General features: G+C 55.7%; 3 protein-coding genes and 3 non-coding genes across 6 annotated transcripts in view; 5 read left to right on the top strand and 1 right to left on the bottom strand.

The window, feature by feature from the left end:
* Positions 1 to 4,078, top strand: part of RACK1 (receptor for activated C kinase 1) — a 4,462-nt gene extending 384 nt beyond the window's left edge. Inside the window, exons 2-8 of the mRNA XM_085316964.1 lie at positions 664 to 844; positions 1,328 to 1,475; positions 1,905 to 2,000; positions 2,172 to 2,282; positions 3,032 to 3,172; positions 3,430 to 3,540; positions 3,946 to 4,078. Of these exons, the coding sequence (XP_085173090.1) occupies positions 664 to 844; positions 1,328 to 1,475; positions 1,905 to 2,000; positions 2,172 to 2,282; positions 3,032 to 3,172; positions 3,430 to 3,540; positions 3,946 to 4,011 (854 nt within the window). The 3' untranslated portion in view covers positions 4,012 to 4,078. The remainder of the gene's footprint in view (positions 1 to 663; positions 845 to 1,327; positions 1,476 to 1,904; positions 2,001 to 2,171; positions 2,283 to 3,031; positions 3,173 to 3,429; positions 3,541 to 3,945) is intronic.
* Positions 4,079 to 6,050: 1,972 nt separating this feature from the next.
* TRIM41 (tripartite motif containing 41) lies at positions 6,051 to 14,349 on the bottom strand. The gene is made up of 6 exons (XM_085316926.1): positions 12,962 to 14,349; positions 10,978 to 11,073; positions 10,152 to 10,382; positions 9,397 to 9,419; positions 8,467 to 8,594; positions 6,051 to 7,890 (listed from the first exon to the last, which is right to left on the bottom strand). Exons 1-6 carry the CDS (start codon positions 13,886 to 13,888, stop codon positions 7,373 to 7,375), a joined length of 1,923 nt encoding a protein of 640 aa, XP_085173052.1. The 5' UTR covers positions 13,889 to 14,349; the 3' UTR covers positions 6,051 to 7,372.
* Positions 14,350 to 15,069: 720 nt separating this feature from the next.
* On the top strand, positions 15,070 to 15,142 carry TRNAK-CUU (transfer RNA lysine (anticodon CUU)). The gene has a single exon. It is a non-coding gene; the product is annotated as a tRNA-Lys (tRNA).
* Positions 15,143 to 15,325: 183 nt separating this feature from the next.
* Positions 15,326 to 15,398, top strand: TRNAV-CAC (transfer RNA valine (anticodon CAC)). Its single transcript has one exon. It is a non-coding gene; the product is annotated as a tRNA-Val (tRNA).
* A 429-nt stretch (positions 15,399 to 15,827) lies between these two features.
* TRNAK-CUU (transfer RNA lysine (anticodon CUU)) lies at positions 15,828 to 15,900 on the top strand. Its single transcript has one exon. It is a non-coding gene; the product is annotated as a tRNA-Lys (tRNA).
* Positions 15,901 to 17,249: 1,349 nt separating this feature from the next.
* On the top strand, positions 17,250 to 22,844 carry LOC146589046 (zinc finger protein RFP-like). Its single transcript, XM_085316948.1, has 7 exons — positions 17,250 to 17,806; positions 19,078 to 19,173; positions 19,939 to 20,169; positions 20,677 to 20,699; positions 20,861 to 20,976; positions 21,864 to 21,896; positions 22,184 to 22,844. Exons 1-7 carry the CDS (start codon positions 17,390 to 17,392, stop codon positions 22,693 to 22,695), a joined length of 1,428 nt encoding a protein of 475 aa, XP_085173074.1. The 5' UTR covers positions 17,250 to 17,389; the 3' UTR covers positions 22,696 to 22,844.
* The last annotated feature ends 98 nt before the right edge of the window (positions 22,845 to 22,942 follow it).

Here is a 22,942-nt window from a genome sequence, read left to right as displayed (position 1 = left end):
GGGAGAGGGGCAGTGGGGAGTGGGGGGAGGCAGGGGGAGACCCCCGATCTGGCAGGAGTGTGGGGGACGAGAGGACAGGGCGGGCTGTCAGCCTGGAGGAGGGGAGCCAAGAGAAGACTGTCAGCCCGGAGGAGGGGAGAGGGGGACCAGGGAGAGACCCCCAACTCAGGGCAGAGGGGCGGGGGGAGACCATCAGCCTGAAGAAGGGGAGAAGGAATGAGGGAAAGCATCAGTATGGGAAGAGAGACAGGGGAGACCATCAGCCTAGGGGTAAAGGGAGATCATGGGCTTGGGAAGGGGAGACTAGGAGCTTGCTGGGGGAGAGGGGCAAGGGGGTAGCCTTGGGGGTAGAGGAGCAGGAGGAAGCCATGGGCCAGGGGAAGAGGGGCAGGGGAGGACCATCAGCCTAGGGAGGGAAGAGAAGCAAGAAGAGACCATGGACCTGAGGAAGAAGAGGGAGAGTGGGTAGGAGGAGATTGAGAACTTGAGGAAGAAGGGCAGCATTTCTGCTGAGAGGGAGCTGGGGAGTGCTGGGACACCGTGCCACCTCGGCCACCCCTTCATCCAGAGGGTGAGGACAAGTGCCCGGGGTGTTGAGGGGGTTGCAAATCATTGTGGTGGTTTGTCACGATTACACCCAGCTTATTCTTCTCTCTGCTGTTTTCCATACAGACAAGACCATTATCATGTGGAAGCTGACCCGGGACGAGACGAACTACGGGATCCCGCAGCGAGCCCTGCGTGGTCACTCACACTTCGTCAGCGACGTGGTCATCTCCTCCGACGGGCAGTTTGCTCTCTCAGGCTCCTGGGACGGCACCCTGCGTCTCTGGGACCTCACCACGTGAGCCATAGGGAGAGGGCAGGGATGAGAGCACTGTGAGCACAGTTAGCTTTGCTTTTTTCAGTGTTTGCCTCTGTTATTTATTTTTTGGGGCCCTCAGAGAGGTTGCAAGATCACCAGCATTCCTTGAAAATCAAGCAGTTKGCTCTTAGCTTGGGAAATAAAGCCTGGGCTGGGAGGGAGTTTTCGGGGACTGGAAACACAAGAGAGCTACGTTGGGTGGTGAGGAGTGCCGTGATGTGGAGCGAAGGCAGGAAGACCCGTGTTTGGCTGGTCTCCCTCACTCCCTCTCCCRGTGATTAGACCTGACACAAAGTCTGCTGATCCTTCGGGGTCTGACGACACGTCCTGCAATTATGATGGGAGARAAGCAACCAGAGCAGCGAGGGGGAACTGAGGCTCTTGCTTTGCAGGCGAGCCCCTCTTTGAGAGCTGGAGGAGGGAGGCTGGGGGCATCCTGACCTCTCTGCATCTTCCCTGCAGAGGCACCACCACGCGCCGCTTTGTGGGCCACACCAAGGACGTGCTGAGCGTGGCCTTCTCATCTGACAACCGCCAGATCGTTTCGGGCTCCAGGGACAAGACCATCAAGCTCTGGAACACCTTGGGCGTCTGCAAGTACACGGTGCAGGTGAGCTGGGGAAGGCGGCATGAGGGAGCAGGTGGGTTTTTAAGATCACACTGCTCCTGTTCTGCAGAGGGGAGGTTTTCTGCTACGTCGCAGTGTGAGAAAAACAAATCCATAGAGGTCCTTTAAGTGTACCTGTCTCAGTGCTCAGTTGCTCCTGGGTCGGGGATCCAGGTCTCCCAACCCYGTCCTAATGATTAGATGTGACACGATGTCTGCTGACCTCCCCCTGGGGTGGGGGGAGCGTCTGAGGACAAGTCCTGCAATTATGAGGGGACATCAAGAGGGTGAGAGGAGGCCTGGGCGGGGGCTGGGAAGGCTGCGGAGCAACGGGACGGGATGCGGCAGGTCTGTTCTTGCAGCGTCCACGCGGATGGGGGGGGACCCGGCGGCATTTCCTCGCCGTGAACCYGGCGTCGTTCCTCTCCCCAGGACGAGAGCCACTCGGAGTGGGTGTCGTGTGTGCGCTTCTCTCCGAACAGCAGCAACCCCATCATCGTCTCCTGCGGCTGGGACAAGCTGGTGAAGGTGAGGTGGGGATCAGCTTCCCCCAGGCTCGGGGGTCCCTGTAATGAGTCAGGGGGATCTGCATGGCCAGGGTGGTCTGGGGAAGGAGGGGGAGGTTCCAGTAGCTGCAGTATTGGGGTGCAGTAGCAGACTTTGATCTGTTCTGACCCTGCTGTGGTTTTGTGCACCCAGGTCTGGAACTTGGCTAACTGCAAACTGAAGACTAACCACATYGGGCACACGGGCTACCTGAACACAGTGACCGTCTCCCCCGATGGGTCCCTCTGCGCCTCTGGCGGCAAGGTAGGCATCTTGGGGGAAGGCCGAGGCCACCAAATAAATCAGTTTGTCTCATTTAGAATAAATTCAGGCTCAGGGTCCTTTTTAGCTCTTACATTTCAGAATCGTGGTGCTTGTTGTTCTTTTAATTTGTTTCATTGCTTCCTGTAATGTTTTTGCATTCATGCTGATCTGCAGTAAAGTGCTCTGTAGCTTAGTTACAGTCCAGGAGAAAAACATCCTGGTAACCAGTGGAGAATAATCACTCCCAATTAGTCTTTTCCGTGCCCCGTGGGGCTTTGCAGCCTGCCTTCTGGTTCTGTAGCACAGCCCCAGAGGAGATGCAGCTACGGCATGGCAGCGATGCCTTGGCTGGTTGTCTCTTCCTGGAAGCAAGGCTGAGCTGTGACAAAAGTGTTGACGCTGCTTAGCGCAGAAAACTGGAAGCTGCTTCTGAGCTGGCACCTTCTGCCCCCCACCCTGGAGAGACCTCAGCGAGACGCAGTCCCYAGTATTTCATTTGTGATGCTCCATGTGTATCGTTCAAAGACTAGGACTTCCCTCTGTGGCTTTATTTTTTCTCTGCAAGCAAAAATAACCACTTGCTTTCTCTCTTTTTGGTGAGAAGGGTGCTGATGTCCCTGTGGACAGGCAGGGGTGCTGTTTTGGGGTCACCGGCTTGCTGGTTGTCCCCGTTGACTCTGCAGTGGGACAGATCCACGCACGGGCAGCGGGTGCTGGGGCTTACTCTGACTCCTCTCCCTGTCTCGCAGGATGGCCAGGCCATGCTGTGGGACCTGAACGAAGGCAAGCACCTGTACACCCTGGACGGAGGGGACATCATCAACGCCCTGTGCTTCAGCCCCAACCGCTACTGGCTTTGTGCTGCCACTGGCCCCAGCATCAAGATCTGGGTAGGTCGTGACCCAAGCCCTCAGGCCCTCTCCTGCCTGAGCCAAATGGGTTCCCTAGAAGAAAGTGGTGGGCCTGCGTGGTAAAGCAGCCACGCTGTGATGAAACGTTTTATGCCATCTGACTGCATTTCTGTGCGGAAACCCAGAGGCTGTTTCTGAGCGACTCCCTGCCCCAGGGCGTTTGAGCCCCCCTTCACTCTAGGGGGCTCCCAGCAAGTCCCCATTACCTGATGTTCTTTATATCCTGCTCTTCACAGGACCTGGAAGGCAAAATCATAGTGGATGAGCTGAAGCAAGAGGTGATCAGCACCAGCAGCAAAGCCGAGCCACCCCAGTGCACTTCCCTGGCCTGGTCTGCAGATGGGCAGGTAAAAAACATCCCCTTTTCCCTGCCCCAGCAACCTGTGTGCCCAGTCCTTTAGCATCTGGCCCCCTTCTCTGTGCTTGTGCCAGACACAGCTTGGTGGGGGGGGTTGGAGGACTTTTGGGATCATCCTGCTGCTTTTAAATCAGCATAGGCACCACAGAGAAGCTTGCAGTCCCCAGAGGGTGTCCTGGAGTCATCTTTGCCAACAGGGGCAAAGCTTTGCTTCCCTCTGCTCCCTAGAGCTCTTCCCTTTCGCCTCTCCCCTGCTCCCAGGGCTGATCTTGCTCCCTGTCAGCATCAAGAAATGGTCTCTGAGGACTGTAGTCCCTTGTGATAACGTCCTGAGGACTGTCTCTGGCCATCCTTCCCTTCCCGTTACCCAGCTCCTCTCCCTTTCTCTCCGTAGACCCTGTTTGCTGGATATACAGATAACCTCGTCCGGGTGTGGCAAGTCACCATCGGGACCAGATGAGAATGTGGTCTCCAAAAGCCATAGATTTTGTGTACAAAGATCAATAAAAAAAAAAGTGCTCTATTGAGCCTGTGGCTGCCTCATGTCTGCTGTTCCTGGGCCTTGCCACAAGCTAAGGGAGGTTGGAGGCACATCGGAGATCTGCGTTTGGAGTGTAACTTCGGACGCGTCACCGCCTGGGGGAAATCCACGCTCAGGTTTGGCTCTGGCTGGGCCCAGGTGCTGGATCTTAACTTTGGCAAAGGGGAAACGTCCCTCTCTCAGGAAAGAGGCAAAACCCAGTACCCCTGGCTGGGAGGGCTTTATGCCCAGAAGAGCTGCATCCGCACCTCCAGGGATGGGGGTATCTTGGCAGGAGAGGGCCTGGGTTGATGACTGGGCTSTGCTGGGAGCCTGGCCAGTAGAGCRAGGGAAGTCGTTACCCCTCTCAGCACTGGGGAGGCTGCAGTGGGATGTTGCACCCAGTCTCCCACTCCTATTGAGAAACCAGGAGAAACTGGAGAAAGGGTTTTGAGAGCACAACAAGCCCAGAGCAAGGTGGTTAATCCAGGGAGGAGAAGGCACTCTAGTGACAAACAGCCCCAGGTTGGGTATCACAGTGAGGGCACCTAAAGGCTGTTTTTTYCCCCCCTCACCTGAGAAGCTGAGCAGCTTGCTGTGCTTCAGAGTCCATCTCATAGCTGGTCAGCTGCTTCCATCTCCCCGCATCTCTTAAGCCTGAAGATGGGCAGCAGGGCTGCAAAAGGAAAGGTACCAAAAAGGGAGGAGAAGTTATTTAAAAGTCTGTGATGCAGAAAAATAACAATAAGGGAACTGAGAAGAAATACTCTGATAGCAGGTAGCATGATAGGGCTTGAAAGGAGGTCTCTGCCCTCCTGGCTGCCAGGAGGCTCCATTTCTTCCCCCACATGAGATGAGGGACTGGAGTTTTTCCCTCATCTTCCTTCCCAGCTGGCAACAGGAAGCAGCCCCAGAGGAGCAGCACTCTGGGTCACTACAAATAATTTGCAGATCTGGGAAAATAACCCCCTGTGGCCAAGAAAACCCAAAGGCCGGAGAGGAGATTAGCTAGAGCAACAAGCAGCATGCACTGAAGCGAGGTCCTCCACAGCATTTCTCTGTAACTAGCTCTGTTCACCCTCTCCCCCCCAAAACTAGACAGCTAGGGAATCTTTTCCCCATCCTGAAATGGGATTTTCCAAGCGACACAGTCTTGGGCTCCCAAAACAAGATACCCRTTAGGTAACAAGAGATGATTTTCAGAGATGTATGTGACTATGCAGGTTCACTTCAACCACTGACCTTAGAGAGGGACCAGGAAYGAAAAAGGAATTTACTGTCCTCACCCTCAGCTGCCACAGCGCAGGGCGCAGCGGTTTCTGGCCTCRGCTCCCACCAGGGCTCTTCAGAGCAGCTAGAAGAGACGGGAAAGTTTTCACGTGCAGCTTCCTTAACCCAGCAGCCTCCAGGCGGACGGCGCAGCCGCCCAGCCGAGCTCTTTCGAGTAGGTGGTTCCTACAGCTTCACAACGGTGTCAAGCCAGGTTTCCTCTCTTACTGCCACCTTTGCTGGTAGGAGGGCACGCAGCGCTGCCCGCTCCACGAGCCAGCTGGCCTGTGGCCGCTGAGCCGCGCGTTCCGCTTGCCTTCCGCTCCCCGCCACCCGCCGCACGAAGCCCAAAGGGACTTCCTTCCCCTGGCAACATCAGCCTGCCCATCCGATGTGGCTCACGGCACGCTGCTGCCACGTGATGGGCCCTTTATGCAGATAAAAGGGCAAGTTATCCGCTTTGGAAGCGATAGGAGCACGTAGCTCTGGGCCTGAACCCAATCTCGTTACTAGGATTAGGTCAAGATTAACAATACAAGGTTTCAGGCACATCTGCTTATCACCAGGCTCTCAGGCCATTCAAACAGGAGCTAACAGCAAGTACAGGCTGCCTGGGGGACCTGCATCCCAATTCCCACGTGCTACAGAAGCCAGACTTACTTGGAAACAGCTCCCAGATGTTTCAGGCCTCCAGTGGGATCTCAATAAGCAAGAGACTCACGTTTACAACCTTATTGTTTATTATTATTATTTCTTGACATTTCAAAAAACTAAATCTCCATTTAATTCTCATTTTAGCCAAAAATATTTTGAACTAGCTCTGTAATGCCAGCAGAAAAAAAAAAGAAAAAAAAACCAATCCACCAACAAAAAGAAGAAAAACACAACAGGTGCGGTCAGAGTCTCTCTAGTGGGACAGGATTCAGCTGGAAACTCAACAGCAACCAAGAAAAAAAAGGAAGAGAAAATAAATATCCCCACCTCAGAGAGCTCTCAAGCTGCGAGGGGAAACAGGAGACTGGTTCCCACCACCATGGCCTGGAGAGTGCGCTGAGCGAGGAAGGCTGGTGATGCGGCACCACCGTGGCTCCCTCCAGCAGCCCAACCCCAGAGGGTCTCRGCTCTGGAAGGGGAAACCACCTATTTGCACTCTCCCTGGCCCAGGCAGCCCCGTATAAAGTGCCAGGCCCACAAGAAACGGTTACAAAGGAGATGGCAGGGGGTAGGGCTGGGGTTTGAAGTGGGGATCTGGTGACCCTGACTCAGTGCCTGATGGAGGAAGAGCAGGGAGGAGGCAAGGATGGGAGACACAGGGAAGGCAAACAGTGCCAGAACTGGAGAACATCGCAGGTTAAAGCGGGTTCGACTCGAGGTCCGAATGCCAGCCAGGCATGAAGGAGGAGAAACKCAGAAAGCAAATCCACTGCTGCCAAGAAATCCAGGCTCAGAAGCACCTTGGTGCAACGGGGCTTTTGAAAGTCAATGCTTCAAGCACTGCTGGGAGTTCAAGGGGGCAAGAGCCAGCACTCGCTCCCCAAYGTACAGACTCACGGCATCCGCAGGCACGCTACGGCTTGAGCTCCACGTCCAAGGAGAGCGGGAGATGATACCTCAAAACCTGACGCGTGGGGCACAAGGCGAGTGGAGAGCATGCTGGGAAGCTTATGCGTCAACTGGGGAAGGTAGAGAGAAGTCCTGGGCAGCAAGAGCCAAAGTGAAAATGCCTGTTTCACCTCCCCAGCCTGCCCACGGGGCAACTCTTCCCTCCTCCGAATGCAAACTGCCTTTGGAGCGGCTCGGCTGGCTGGGAAGGCTGCAGTGAAATCTCGACAAGGAGCTGGCACAAGGACAGAGTCGGGCAGGGGGGAGAGGCCTTGTGAGCAAGCAGGTGCAAGAAGACAAGTGCAGCGCTGGATCCTCAAAAAGAGGCCCAAGGGAAAGGGGGAGCGTGGCCGTGTGCAAGGCCGGATCCCAGGGTGAGGCCGGATCCAGCGTGGGTAGAGGCGGCCGGTGGAAGGACGAGGGCTGGCCGTCAGGCGCAGATTTTGATGCGGGTGCCCTTAGCCAGGATGCGGAAGAAGGGGAAGATGCGCTCGTGGAAGGAGGCATTGAAGGTGTGGATGTGGGTCATGCTCTCAGCGTTGTAGAAGCAGAGCTGGCCCCGCTCGTAGTCCAGGTAGACGCCGAAGCGTCGGGGCCGCTCGCTGGGYGACAGGGCCGTCTGCTCCGTGGCCGTGAGCGCCTGGTACTTCTTCCCGTTGGTGCCCACGCACCAGATCTCCCGCTTCTGGTGGGGGCCCATGACCTTCTCTTTACGGCGGGCTGTCTCGCGGGCTGCGCCCACGGCCCAGCCTCTCCGGCCCCCCACTTCTACCTCCCAGTAATGGCGCCCGGTGGTGAAACCCTGCGAGCCCAGCACGCAGTAATCCGAATCAAAGCGCTTGGGGTTGTCCGGCAGCTCCTGGCGCCGCTCGCCCAGCTTGACGCTGCGCCGGTCCAGGGAGAGGCTCAGGCGGGGGTGGGCAGTGTCAGGGTCCAGGGTCACATCGGCTAGGAAGGCGATGAAGGGAGAGCAGAGTTAGAAGCCGGCGGTTGCTGGTCACCTGTTATCTCCCCTCAGATCCCAGCTCCAAGCTGGTTTTTCCCCAGTTAGTTCCCAACCCCAAGCCCTCACCCACACACGTACCCGCAGCATCTGTGGCTGCGCAGYGACCGACAGCCCCACGGTTCACATCCCATTCCTGCGCCCCCTCACTGTTAGCAGCTCTGGATCCAAATCAACCCCCCCCCCAGCTCTGAGGCATGGGGAGGAAAGACAGCTACACTGGTGGGGGGAGGAGGAGGATTCAGATTGAGTGACAGAGCTCAGGAAGACATGCTGAAGAAGGAAAAAATAGGCCAACTGCAGCCCAGGATTCAGGGGATCAGCAGARYGAGAAGTAAAGGGGTGCAAATCGAGGGAAGGCAGCCCAGCAYGGYTGGAGGGAGGACTGCTGGGCATGCAGYGGAGCTGGGGGGGAAAASAAAGAAATGSCAGCTTGGAAAATCCCCAGGACTTCRCTCCAGCTSAGGAACTGGACTGTCCCTTTGGAAGTGCCAAGGGCAGAGCAGCCAGGTCTCACTCACCTTGAGGGACTTTGCTGAAGACTTTCTCCATCTTTCTCATCACCACATCCTGCAGGAAGTAGTTGCGGTATTTCTTCCCCACGTCCACCGGCACCATCTCGGGCTCCTGGAACTTGATGTTCTCACATCTGCCGGGGGAAGCAGGAATTCGGTGAAGTGGGACGGAACACACATTCAGGGGAAAAGTGAAGATGCGGTGGCTTCGGGCTCTGTGCGCATCTACTTTGCTCAGTGAGGCAGGTGCATGATGGGAAAATCCAGCCTGCTATCCCATAATGCTTCAGCGAGGAGAACAAAGCAGCCTAGAAGACTGCGCGCAGCCAATTTGCACAACGGAGCGCTCAAAAAACCACAGCAGGGCAGAAATCAGCCAAACCAGTCACACTGGTACAGCCAGCGCTCCCCACCCTCCCTCGGCCACTCGAGACAGCCAAACCTCCGGCAGAAACAGCCGCGTTCGTTTCTGGCCGAGGGAAGATCCACGCTGTGCTTGACCACGGCCACGTTAAGCGCTCGAGAGCAGCTGGAGGCTTTCCTGCTGCTGCCCGTTCCTTTTACAGGATGAGTAAAATGACCCTCCCAGACTTGCAAGCAGCTCTTGATTCCCCAGGGCATGAGGTCTGTGTGGGCGCATCCAGCTCTTCTCCCAAACAAGTGGCTGCCAGGTGCTGTGAGGGACTCGGATCTCTGCTCCCCATCTTTCTCCTTTGCTACACATTCCCCAGCTCCCATTATGGCCCACTCCTGGCCACCAGCCAGGAGTTCCTACCATTGCATTAGTCTGACAGCAGCCACAACTGAGTTTTCTCTTGCACTACCCAATCCCGGCCTGGAGAAGTGCCCACTGCACAAGGTTTAAAACAAAAGCAAAAGGGCTTTTCRACGCAAAAGCTATTCACAGCAAGATGACAGGAACAGAAAGTCACTGACCTGATAAAAGTGCCTTTGATGTCCTGCAAAAGGAGGCAGCAGTGTGAAAAGGGGCAGAAAGAAAAAGAAAAGCAAGATTAGGTAGGACTGACACCGATCCCATTGTCATTCACACTGAATCCTCTTAGCGGCCGTGATCGAACACCACGATAAATGGTAACGAGCCAACTACCTCAACGAAGAGGATGGTCCCATCCCACAGTCAGGTGACAGGCCTGAGACTGACTGGGGTGGGGACAAACATCCCTCAGATTTGCCCTTGGTGGAAGTTTTCCTCCGCCCCCTCTCAGGGCATCCTAACACAGCTGCTGGACCCCAGGCGTCTTGGGGCATCCCCTTCCCTTCCTGTTTTCTGTTGTCCATGAGCATTGTGATCCCTTCGATCCAGCTGACAGGAGAGAGATCTAGCCCACCAGGTAAGGGATCTCTCCCGAGGAGACCCCGTGCTTTCAAAGCAAAGTCTGGTCCCCTCTTTGTAGCTCTACTCATTCCCACCACAAACGTTGCTGCCTTGCTGTAAGGAAGGGCCAGAYCTACAGCTGCCAGCAGAGCGCTGAGCAAGGCTGCAAGCAGAGCAGAGTTCACAGTTCGGAGATCAACTACGTGAATCATCCAACTTAACAGCTCCCTTTAGGAAGATTCAGAAAACATCTGAGAAGGGGCACAACTCCCACATCACAACAGCAGGGCCCTGCCCTCCACCCCCCGACTCCCAGCCAACCCGTTCCCTCTCCCTTTCCCAGGATGGGAAAGACCTTGAGCAGTTGCAGCCCGTCCTGTTTGCTCTTGTCCTCCGCCTCGGCGATGAGCCGGCTGAGGGCCGCGCTCTGCTCCTCCAGCTGGCTGATGTTGCTGCTCTGGCGGGCCAGCAAGCTCTCGTAGCGCTCCTCCAGCTGGTGCAGGAGCAAGACCTGCTCTCCAATGAGGAACTGGTGCAGCAGCTCAAAGTCGGACTCGAACTCCTTGATCTCCAGCTTCATCTTGTCCTGCAGAGTGGGGAAGGGGGAGGAAAGACTTAATGGGAGGAAAAAGGAAGGCTGGGGACTGGCCCATCCTCCAGGATCCTGCCCTCTGCTATTCCTTGGCTTTATCACCCACCRCAAGCTCATACGGTCTCTTAAATTCATCAAAGTCAGGGCCGAGCAAGGTCTGGCTGAGCTACTCTCATAGGGAAACGGGCTTTGAGCACAGATCAAAAGCATCTTTTGGGTCTGCTGTTTCACTACGGACATCCATCTGTGCTCTATCCCAAGCCACCAGTTCCCCAAAACATTTGGGGCACGTGTAACCCTCTAATCTAAGAGGGAAACTGGTTTCCAGCTCTTGTGATCCTAAAGGTCACAGCAAAGAGAGCAAAACACCTCTGACTGCTAAGAAACAGAAGGCAGAGGAGGGCAAACTTCTCTCTTCTGCCAGGTACCTCAGACTCCACAGCCAAGACACGCTGCCATGCTGATGCTTCAGCATTCTTCTTACCTGTTTGAGAGCTAATTATTGCTTGGCAGGATAGTAGAAGACAAAGGTAGGAAATGAAACAATCAGGAAAGGAAGCACACACCAGGAGGAGCACCCAGCTCTTACCCTCAGCTCTGTGATCTTCTCTTCCTCGCTCGATTTCTGCTTCAGGACTGCATCCAGCTTCTTCTTCAGGGGCTCCAGGTGGCTCTGGAGTTTGTTCTGAAAGAGAAAAGTGTCAGAAGTCCTTGGCTCTGGCAAGATCCTCCTCTTTTTTTGTTACTAACTCTGTGGTAAAGCTGAAAATTGAACTTTCTGCCCAGTGTTCAGATCACTTCCCTTTTTCCTTCTGTAAACAATCACATTGGAACATGCTTTAATTAGAAAGCTAAAAATCCCAACCCTGCCAGACCAGGGGATGTCCAGAAACGTCAGACTAACAGTGGCCACACACCGAYTGCTCAACACATGACCCAAGCCAGTGTCCTGGGTGCATCTGAGCCATGGACGCTCACGGTCCTGCTGGGTCATCTCGTCTCATACARCCAAGGCCTTGACACTCAGGAAGCGCAGCGCGGTCTGGGCTCCTAAATCCTGAATTTTCAGGGCAAATTTACACCAAGCTAAGACCATCCTTTCAGCCCGTTCTTTTCCAGCAGCGGTACGATCTTAGATTGACTTAAGTCGGTGATGAACCTGCACCCTAATTGCAGCTGCAATTCTCCACAATGAATCGGCTTTGGGGTTTCCAAGAACAACCATTTCTGGTTAACTGTCCTCCAGATACCCACTATTTGCCAAGAGCTTTGCTCTTCACAAAAAGCATGTTTGAATATCCTCTTTTTTGCCTCCTCTAGTATTTGTGGGATCTTTCCCGTGGCAAAGAAAAGGAGAATGGACTAAACCTACCCAGTGACACCAGCCACGCTCCTACGACCCAGCACAGAACAGTCCGACGCAGGAACGAAGCACCTCCATCACCTTCCTTTCCAACCRCCCTCATCTCTTCTGAACACAGACATCTCCCAGAGCCTGAACTGCCTACCACAGCACTGGAAAAATCTGCCAGGGCTCAAAGGGATCAGCTCCAGTTGCAAGCTGCCTCCAGATACAACCACGTGCAACAGCAATTCCTCCAAGACTTCCAGGCAAGGTATAAGCTGCCTGAGCCCTTTGGATATTAAAAAACAAATGTACAYGTGCACTCTCCCTTCTTGCAGGAGGCCCAAGAAGGAAAGACACGATCTCACTGAGAAACTGAACCCCCAAGACACACGGTAACCAACAGCCTGAGTGGTTAAGTGTTCATCAAGCCCTCCCCATCTGCCCTGTTCTCCCACCGCGCTTCGTTTCAGGGGCGCAGAGTTAACTCTGGACCAGCACAGCCTGGGCATCCGCGACTAGGAACAGACCTTTCCGACAGCAACACTTCCCTGCTAAATCCCTGCTGAACGATTGTGGTGGTTTCTGCTGCCAGTGGGTTGGGATTGCCCCTTGGGACCCTCACACAGGTGTTGCCTGAGACAACTCAGGAAGAACTTGCGAGTCACAAACCCATGGAAMAGCCTGGCAATTTGGGTGCTGCTTTCAACCTAGGACAAACGTGTCCGCAAACCACTTAGGAATCCTGCCRGACAAGCAGGGAGGCAAGCTCGGCCTGCTGAGCTCACCCACTCCTCTGCAAACCAGTTCCCCATGTGAGTCCTTGATCCTGCCAGTCACCCCAAAACGGCTCAGCCTCCACCACCATCGCCGCCGGGTCCTGCTCGGCCCGTCACCAGCGCCTCCAACATCCACTCGCTCGCCTCCCCTCTCCCCACGCTGCGTGGTTAAGTTGGACCCTTTTGCACCCCTCACCAGTCTGATTCTGCCCTGCGTGAGCTGACGGAGACATCCCTGCCGCGCAGCCCTTCGCTCCTCCACTCACCACTCGCCCAACCAGCTTGGCGAGACCAACCCGTAAACCACCGTCCGTGGCTCCACGACTTCTGCCAGCGTGAAACAGGCCCATCTTCCCCTTTGCACCTTGCAACAAACCCGCTATTCCCACTTGATTCCCTGCCCCCATCCCAGCGCCTTCCACTCCTCTTCCCAGAGCCCCCCCTCGTACCTTATAATCCTGAACGACCTCCTCGAGGGGGACGACGCTGTGATGCTTGTGGCTCCGGGATTCCCTGCACACCACGCAGATGGCCTGCTCGTCCACCTCGCAGAAGAGTTTGAGGGGTTCCTGGTGCTTCTCGCACAGGTTTGGAGACCCCTGGCCACCCGCCGCTGCCAGAGCCCCGGGGCCCCCAGCTGCAGAGCCCGAGGCTGAAGGGCCAGCCGCAGGCGGAGCGAGGCGCTGAGGGTGCGGGTGCAGCTGGCGGATGATTTGCACCATGTTGGCCAGTTGGAGGTTGGGTCGGAAATTCCTCTGGAAAAAGGTTTTGCGGCACTGCGGGCAGGTGAAGGTCTGGAGGCGTCGAGGCCGCGTGGCCAGCACAGGAGGCGGCGGCGTCTGCACCTCTTCTTCTTCCTCTTCCACCTCCTCCTCTTCCTCCACATCTTCCTCCATCACATCCTCATCATAGTCCTCGTCCCCAAAGTAAAGCTCCCCCCCAACCCCACCGTCCCATATGTCCTCCTCCACAGGAACCTCCCACAGATCGGTGTCGTCGTCTTCTTCGCTCCACATATCTTCTTCCTCCTCCTCAGGCCCACCATCTTCCTCCTCCTCCTCCTGCTCCACATCCAGCTCATCATCATCGAGTTCATCCTCGTCATCCTCGAGCTCGTCTTCCAGCACGTCTCCCATGCCCACGTCCCCGCCGGCCCCGGCGTCCCCCGGAGCCGCCTCGTACTCCGCCTCACCCCCCCACAGCTGCGAGATGCACACGCGGCAGAAGTTGTGCCCGCAGCCGATGGAGACKGGGTCCACGAAGTAGTCCAAGCAGATGGCGCAGATGGCTTCCTCCTGCAGCGTCTCCACGGGGTTCAGGCGCCCTCCGGAGCCCCCYGAAGGCACCCCGTCTCCCAGGACCGCCGCAGCTGCCATGGCGGTGGCTGAGAGGCTCTCCTCCTCCTCCTCCTCGCACRAGCTCCTTTGGAGGATTGAGGCAACCTCGAGGCGCTCCCCACACTGGCGTGGGCACCACCGGCGCGAAGCCGGAAGGGCTGGCAGCCCCCACCCAGGTGCCAGCAAGGCTCTGGGTTCCTGCTTCCTCTTTCTGCCCCCTCCCGGCCCCCGCTCCGGCAGCCGGCGCGGGTYGAAACCTCGCTATCGCTTCACCTTCAGAGCCCAAAATTAAATCTCCTCGCCCAAAAGCCGCCTCCGGGCCTCCAGCGACGGCCCCGACCCCCAGCACCGGCCGAAGCCTGGCTCCGGGCCTACCCCAGCCCCGCAACACCCYCCGCAGCCAGCCGGGCCCGGCTCTAGGCCTCGCCGCTGTCCCGTCCCCCGCCTCAGCGGGGCCGGGCCCCGGGCTAGGCCTCACCGCTACCCGCCCCTGGCTCCCGCGGCCGGGCCTGGCCACGCTCCTGCCCCGGGGACTTCGCCTCCCACCTCCCCGCCCGAGCCCCTCGCTTGCCCCAACCGGGCCCGGAGGTGCCGCCGCCGCCGCCGCAGGCCTCTGCCCCGCGATCGCCCCGCTGCTCGCCGACCCCCCGGCGCGGGCGCGAGGAGAGGCGCTCTAGCCCCCCACCCTCCCCCGCTGGCTCTCTATGGTGCGGGGCTCCGCCAACTGACGGGAAACGCCGCAGCGCTTCCGCTTTCCGGCTCCCGCCGCCCGCCCCCACCCCBCCTCTTTAGCGTCACCTGACCGGAAGTGGCGAGCTCGCCGCTCGCCGCTGGTTGCTCGGCAACGAGGCTGGACGGGAAGTGGGCGGGAGGCGCTCTAGCCGCCCCCGTGGTTGCCGCCCCCACTCTGTGGCGCGCGTTGCCGTAGGAACCGTGACGCCTTGCTGTCCCTCCGTCTCTGTAGTCGCTTCCCTGTCAGCGGAGGCACCGGAGAGGCCAGCTCAGCGATTACCGGAAATGAGGGAGGGAAGGCAAGGCGACGAGCTTGTCTACCTTCCACTCGTTGCTCTCGGAGGTCTGGGGGAGGGGCGGGGGAGAGCAGGGACGACCCTAGCTCGGCCTATCAGAGCGGRGCCTGAAGGGCGTGGGCGGGGCCTCGACGGGGAGGGGGCGTGGCTGGGGCGCGCCGTGAGCGCCGCGCCGCAGYGCTGGGCGCCGCCGCCCGGCTAGCTCAGTCGGTAGAGCATGAGACTCTTAATCTCAGGGTCGTGGGTTCGAGCCCCACGCTGGGCGCCTGAATTTTCTTTTTTTTTTTTTTTTCCTTTTTCCTATCATTTCCCCCCCAGTAGCTCGTCCCGCTCCCGCAGCGGGGCGGCCCCCAGCGCGGCCCCCCCCGGGCGTCCCCCGCCCAGCCTGGCAGGCAGCACCCAGCGCCCTACGCCCGTAGGCCTGGGGGAACGCAAACGTTTTCAACGCGTTTCTGTAGTGTAGTGGTTATCACGTTCGCCTCACACGCGAAAGGTCCCCGGTTCGAAACCGGGCAGAAACACCTTCATTTTTGCCGATTTTTTTTTTTTTTTTTTTTAGGGTTTTTTTTTTCAAATCATGTACATGCAAATACCTAACAGAATAACATTTATGTTCAGTAGTGATCACTTGCATTTTTTAACTGTAGCAAACGCTTTGGCCCCAGCACCGGGGGCGGGGGGAGGAGAAGGGGGCAGCTTTCGAAGGTACCTGTCGCAGACCCATATGAGCGCCAAGAGTCTTTGCAGCGCGGTCCGAAGTTACAACGACGGGCAGCAGCGTTAGGAAAAATAACGTTAACGGGGGGCTCCGCTCCGCTGCTCGCCGCAGCGCCGCAGGCTCCCTGGGCTGCCAGCAGCCGCTCTCCGCTAATTACCGCTAATTAGCGGTTGCTCCGGGGCTCCGCCCGGTGCCCGGACTCGACGTGAGCTGCAGGATGCTGCAGCAAGCGGCCCGGCTAGCTCAGTCGGTAGAGCATGAGACTCTTAATCTCAGGGTCGTGGGTTCGAGCCCCACGTTGGGCGCTTGAGTTTTCTTTTTTTTTTCTTTCTTTCTTTTTTTCCGTTTCGTCCTTGCTTTGTGGTGCGCACAGCCACACAGAAACTGCTCTCTTCCCCCTAAAACAACACCCCCCCCCAAAACAACACCCTTCCCCCCTAAAACATCTCTCTTCCCCCCTAAACACACGCGTGTGCGCAGCCTCGTGCTCCTGCCCCCCGGCTCCGGGGCACCAGCAGCCCCCCAGCAGCCTGCTCGCGAGGGCCGCGGAGCTGCAGCTCTGCACGTTTTTATCAGAAGTCGTGAAAATCAGCCCCGCTCCCACCGCTCACCTGCTCAGGGCCCGGCACGACGCTCCTGCGGCTCCCAGAGATGCAGCAGAGCAGCTTTCCCTAACATTCTGCTTTCCCCCTCCTTGGACCTTATTCCCCTTTTTAGCTGGAAAGGAGAAGAGGGACGGTGCCGTGATTCCCCTCCCTGCTGCTCTAGTTCTTCTACATACTGAATTTTCAGTATGCCTTGAGTATGCCTTGTTTTATTCCCCCTCCCCCCCTTTTTTTTTTGCTTTGCTTTCCTCTCTGTTTTTTTGGGGGGGAGATTTAAAAATTTTTTTTTATTTTTTATTTATTTTATATATTTTATTTTTTCCTTTTTGCTCTTAATTCAGAGAAGGCAGGAGGGGGCTCACAGGGAAGCTTGGAAAAGCTCCGCGATGCCCGAAAAAAAGAGGAAAGCAGCTGGGTCCCGATTTGGCCGACCAGCCGTGGCTGAAAATTAAAATCTACCCGAGGCTGGAAGGTGATTCAGCCCGCGGCGGGGCGTTACGTGCTGCCCCGCGGAGCTGTCGCGCTCGCTCYGTCCCTGTCCAGCCCGCGTAGGAGAGCCCCGTCCTCCCGCCAGCCGAGATCTCCGCCTAAACGCAAGGTAAGGACGTTTGGGAGCGTTCGGTTGCAATGCCGAGCTGCTGCCCGKCAGCCTTGGTGGCTCCTCTTCCAGTTGCACCAGGCTTAAAAAATAAAAAATAAAATTAAATTAAAAAAAAAAAAAAAGCCTTGGAAACAAAGAGGGAGGAAAGGAGCCGGGTTGTTTCCGTGATCAGATGGGGTCTGCGATGCACCAAGGGCAAGGAGAGAGCGGCGGCACCGAGACGCTGCCCTCGCTCCCCGCCATCGAATCGCCCCGGGGGCTCAGGGGCCGCAGGTGGGGGTGAAGCAAACGTTTYCCTCCCCTCTTCAGCGGCGGACGGACGTCTCGGAAGACCTCGGGTTTCGGCAGGGGGGGCGAGGGAGTCGCAGAATTTGCGTTTTGCACGGAAGATGGTTTGGAATTCCCCTTTCTCCGCCCCTCCTTCCTTTGACGTCCTTTGCTCCTTTTCGAAGCGGACCTCCCCGTTCGGGCGAGCAGAGAGGGGAAACTCCCAGCTGCCGCCGAAAGACGGGACGGAGGGAGGGGAGGAAAAATAATAATAATCCGGTGAAGCGAAAAGTAACCGTGTCGTTCTGGCTGCGGGCAGCCATGGCCGAGAGTGACCCTCTGGAGAGCCTGCGGAAAGAGGCGTCCTGCTCCATCTGCCTGGATTATTTCAGCGACCCCGTGTCCATCAACTGCGGCCACAGCTTCTGCAGGGACTGCATCACCCGCTGCTCCGGCAAATCCGAGCGGAAATTCGCCTGCCCCCAGTGCCGAGGAGCGGCCCAAAAGCGGAAATTCAGGCCCAACCGGGAGCTGAGGAACCTGGCGGAGATCGCCAAGAAGCTGAGCTGCCGCCCGGACCGCCCGGCCGGAGAGGAAAACGTCTGCGAGAAGCACCAGGAGCCGCTGAAGCTCTTCTGCCACGAGGACCAGACGGCCATCTGCGTGGTGTGCGACCGCTCGCGAGCCCACCGCGCTCACACCGTCAGCCCCATCGAGGAGGCCGCCCAGCACTGCCAAGTAAGAAATCGCTGCGCTGCACTGCTTCTCCAAGGCTTTGGTCCGACCTTCTCCGTTCCTTGCTTTCTCCCATCCTGTTGGAGGCTCAGRTCTGCTAGCCGAGTGTTTCTCCACCTTCCCAAGAGCATGGAGAACGGTAGATTGGGATGGTAGATGGGTCAAGGCTTGGGTTGAGGGAGGGCGGGCTGAGCTGGCAGGTCATCCAGACTGCTGGAGGTAGGGCGGTGCAGCTGCCCTGGTCTCCAGGAGCCTGCAAGCCTGCTAGAGCCTGGTTTGGTGGCACGCAGAGGGGAGCAGACCTCTGCAAGGGGTTAGTTCAGCCCCAATCTGCAAGCAAAACATTAAAGCAACCCCCAGGATGGCGTGAATCAGTCAAAGCCCAACTTCAACCAAGACCTCCAAAGCGGAGTTTCTCCTTAAGTCTCTCCAGGAGAGCTCATCAGCCTGGATTTTTTTATAGAAATCCATCAGATTTTTTTTTCTTTTCACTAACATGCCCTCTAGGGACCACTAAAGAAAACGAGGTTAGTAGCTCACACTAGATATTTAAGCCATAAGAGCTGGAGCCCACCTTGGCTCGCTCCACCACGCTCTCCGCACACGTGGATCTTGTTATTACTCTTTGCTCAAGAGACACATCCGAGTTTGTCCTTCCTGCTGCAAATCAGGCAGTTACCCGGGAGGAGAGAAGGACTCTCTTTCTCGAGCACCTATCTCGGGATAACTGCATGGATAAAGGGAGACTTTTTAACTCCCGCGAGGAGGAGGACTTCTTGCCGGGGTGTGCACGGGAAGTTGGGCTGATGTGTTTCCTGCCACCTCTTTCCATAATCTTGTTTTACAAACCCTGTAGAGATTGATTAAATCAGGAGGAGCCAGAGTGAAGTAAATCTTTTCTCACCCATTTATTTCCTTTCTTAATTGCTATATATGTGCTGCTGGGCATTATATATTTATATATATGCACTTCTGGGAATAAGATGTTATAATTTTGTAGCAAGATTCCTAACACTGTCTTGCGTGAAGATGAGAGAGATGAAATTTCCGCAGGTAGTTCCTGGTAACTGGTCAAAAAGGGACTTTCCAGCCACTGTTGAGGTGTTTTGTGCCCCATCTCATCAGGGCCGGTGCTCAGCATGCRTTGCCCTGTGCAGTAGACTGAACATTTTAATCTTGGTCTCAGCAAATTTGTATTTGCTTCCATATCTTTGACAAAACTGGTTGAGTTTAGTTTGTTTAGCTCTATTTTCTTTATTGATGTCTATGGCCAGGAACAAATCCAAAACAAACTGAAGAGCCTCAAGGATGAGAGAGAGAGACTCCAAGGCTTAAAACTGACTGGGGAGAAGAGAAGCCAAGAGTATCTGGTAGGTACTTGCTGCCTGCGTGGAGGTGTCTTCTTCAAGTCCAACTCGTGGGTGGGCTACTCCAGTTAAAAGATGGTTGAGCAGCACCTGAATTTGCAGCATGGAGATGAAGAGAACATCTCCAGCCATTACACACTGGACCCCAGAACGGGTCCGTCTCCGCTGCACTCACCTTATCTCCATGATGCATTGGTGGAGGAAAAGCAGATGTTTCCTGAGGGGATGATCTGCAGCTGCAAAACGCCAGTGGGCAGAAGGAAGGGACTTTCTGACTGAGTCAAGGGAGGCATCTGCAGCTCAAGGGGGGCATTTGCAGTTCAACTGAGCAGCGCTTTGGCCAGCACAGCCGGGCATGAGTCACCCCGGGCCAGACTTTTGTAACATCCTGCTTTAGCCCAGGTCTCCGCTCAGCAGTGACGAGCTGGGTGTGCACCCAGATGCAGCAATGTCTCCTTCGGAGAGCGCGATGGACCAGGTGCTTCCACCATCTCTGAGTTTTCTCAGGCCGGGGGAGGTAGAGGACAGACCTGTAGCTCTGAGGAAGTGAGACACGGTGATTTCCTCAAAAGCAGTAGCAGAGACCATGGCAGATGTTTCACCGCAGCTTCATGTGACTGGCCAGAGCCAAGTGCTGTGGACTCAGGCCAGCCTTGGGGCCGAAGAGCAGTCTTTGCTCCTGTTTTACTGAACTCGGGTAGGTGTAACCAGGTTTTCGAAGTTTCTGATTTCTCCTGTTCTCATTCCCTCCCGATTCGTCCCTCGCAGCAACAGACGAGAGTCGAGAGGTGGAAAATCGCATCAGCCTTTAAGCAGCTGCAGCAGTTCCAGGACGAACAGGAGCGCCTGCTCCTGCTGTGGCTGGAGGACGCGGAGAAGCAGGTCGTGCAGACTCAGGCTGAGAGCGACGGGAGGCTCGCTGTGGAGATCTCCCACCTGGACCACCTCATCCAGGAGCTGCAAGGCATAAACCCGCTGCCAGAGAACAAATCCCTGCAGGTGAGAGCCAGGAGCTGTGCAGAAGATTTGGGCGACGGAGCTTGCAATGCTCTGAACGTGCTGTAGAATTGGTGGGGTGTTTTTTTGTTTTTTTTTTTTAATCCCTCCTCTCCCATCTCCTTGCCTTGACAATTTGAGTGGTTCTCAGGGATGCCTGTTTCCTCCCTGCGCTTTGCAGGCTGCTGAGATCTTGGAAGGGGCCACGCTGTGTTTTATGGCAGTTGCTAACTACCTGCGCTGCTGTCACAGCCAGCCCCTGAGGAGGATGACCACAGAATTCACATTTTGTCATGGGAATATCCAGCAAATTTTTCCCCTCCCAGCCCCACGCAAAGCAAGGAGGTTGATGCATGCCTTGCAGAGGGATAAAATGTCTTTAGTGAGGGGTCTGCAGCTAAATGAACCTCAGCTGGAGCCAAGTGCTGGGGTCCCTGGCACAGGCTCACGCTCCTCCTGCAAAAGAGGAGGCTCATTCAGGATTTAATTCCCATCTTCTCTCTCTTTCAGGATGCCAGGAGTGCCTTGAACAGGTATGTGACTCCCTTTCTGGAGGAGACAGTTGTCCCCAGGACACAGTCTCAAAGCGGAGAGGAACGGGGGAATGAGAGGGGTCGGCCTCGCTCTGCAAGGGCCACCGAGGCTGAAGCAGCAGCCGTGGACACCCCCAAGTTTCTTATTTTTTTCCTTCTAGGTGTGAAGTAATGAGTTTCCAGCAATTGGTGGAGAAGTTTCCAAGAGCAGAGAAGCGACTCAAGGATYTGTCTCAGAAAAACATTGTGCTGAAGGAAGCTCTGAGGAAATTCAAAGGTACAGAGGAAGGGAAGATCTAAACGTGCTCCTGCAGCTGGAGAGGAGCAGATGCTAGCCGGTTATTCACCAGCATAAAACCTTGCGAAAGAATGCTAATGATGAATTACTCAATAATTCTCATATTTAGGGCTGGAAAAGGGAGGGTAAGTGTTTTCACAGACRTATTTACACGAGTCTGAACTCCTGAGTAATGCAAAGGGCCAGAGCGAGCCTCTCCCTTTAGTTACAGGGAGGAAATGAATCAAATTCTTGATTCTTGAACCCGTTTAAACTGAACRGGCGGTAGGTAACATCCAGTCATCTGCTAGGGAGCCAGCATGAAAGGTGAACGTATTGCAGATGAATGGTGGGGTGCAGGTAGATGAGCCTCGAGCGAACTATTCTGCAAATGGAGCTGCTTTTCCATGATTTTCTCCTCTGACTTGCAATTACTACTTGGTCCAGTCAACTCTGAGTTCAAGGAACATCCTCATCAAAGTATTGAGTCGGAAGGTCCGTCTATCCGATCTGCTGTCTCCAAGACTGGTTGTATGGGGAAGAGAGCAAAAGCAGGGATATACGGGTTTTTTTTGATTATACATTTCTAGCAGCAACTGGACTTTGTGCCAAGCTCGGTCGGCTGTGACTGATAACCAGCAGCAGATCTGCTGCTCTTGATTTCCCCGCAGCATTCGTGCTTACAGTCTCCATAACCTAACTGGTTTGAGGAGAAAAGTGCTCCTTTGAATTTTGCCCTCTAAACGTGTTCATCTGGAAATTCCCCCGGATGTCCTTGTTTTGCAAAGAGAAAAGGTGAACTGCTTCTTATTTATCCATCGCTAACACATTCCCTCATCCTGTAAAGGAGATACTAATGTCACTTCATTCCTCCTCTCTCCTTCCAGAGAGTCTTCCCGTTGAACTGGACGTGCAATGGGGTAAGTCTTTGCGGGTATTCTGGGCTGAAGTGGGCAGGGAAGAGAAGGTCGAAGGCGGAGATTTCAAAATTTTTCCTGGTGTGTGGGCAAGGTGAGCTTCTATGGATCGTAGTTGGGTTTCTGCACGCCCAACCAAAACACAAGCTGTCATCCAGCTTGTGTGGCCCATTGGTGGCCCTCTCAAGACCTTCTCCATGTAGGTTGTAAGCAGAGCGGTGCAGATAGGATCATCTTTCCTCTGACATTTTTTTTTCCACCCTTTTCTCTCTCAATTTCCCTCCCTTCAGCAAACGTGACTCTGGATCCAGAAACAGCAAACCCTCACCTCGTCCTCTCGGAGGACCGGAGGAGCGTGGTGTGGGAAGAAACGCCGCAGAACCTGCCCAACAACCCCCAGCGATTTGACACCTACTGCTCCGTGCTGGGCCACGAGGGCTTCACGGCAGGGAGGCATTACTGGGAAGTGCATCTGGGCAGCCGGGGATTTTGGGCTGTGGGGGTGGCCAGAGACTCAGCCTGGAGAAAAGGCTGGATTAGCCTGGCCCCTTCCCAGGGGATCTGGGCTGTTGGCATCTGCGGAGACAAGTTCCAAGCTTTCACCTCCTTCGACGCAGTCCAGCCTCTAAACGGAAGGCCGAGGACTATCCGGGTCTCTCTGGATTACGAGAAGGGACACGTGGCCTTCTTTGACGCTGATAATGAGACCTTGGCTTTCGCTTTTTCCTCGGCCTCTTTTAACGGAGAGAAAATCCTGCCCTTCTTCTGGGTTTGGGAGTCCAGGATCCAGCTGACTCCCTGAGGCCGCCTGGCCCGCAACCATGGACCTTCTGCACTTTGGACAAGCCTTCGCTTTGATCCTGGAAGCCACTGTAGATTTCGGTGCTCTACAGACAGTAGAGAATGAAGTGGGGCAAGGACCACCCGGTTTGAATCTTCCTCTCACGTGGTTTTGGAGAAGATTGAGAAGGGATCGTTTTCTGGGCCATTCTCTGGATTTTTTTTTTTTTTTTTAATATTAGGAAACTCTCCAAAAGTCTTACTAGGAT

This window comes from Rhea americana, unplaced genomic scaffold (genome assembly GCF_003343005.1).
Source record: "Rhea americana isolate MKP2758 unplaced genomic scaffold, rheAme1 scaffold_481, whole genome shotgun sequence".
NCBI classification, from domain to species: Eukaryota; Metazoa; Chordata; class Aves; order Rheiformes; family Rheidae; genus Rhea; species Rhea americana.
Note: the sequence above shows the minus strand (reverse complement) of the source record. Positions and strands in the feature narration are given on the sequence as shown.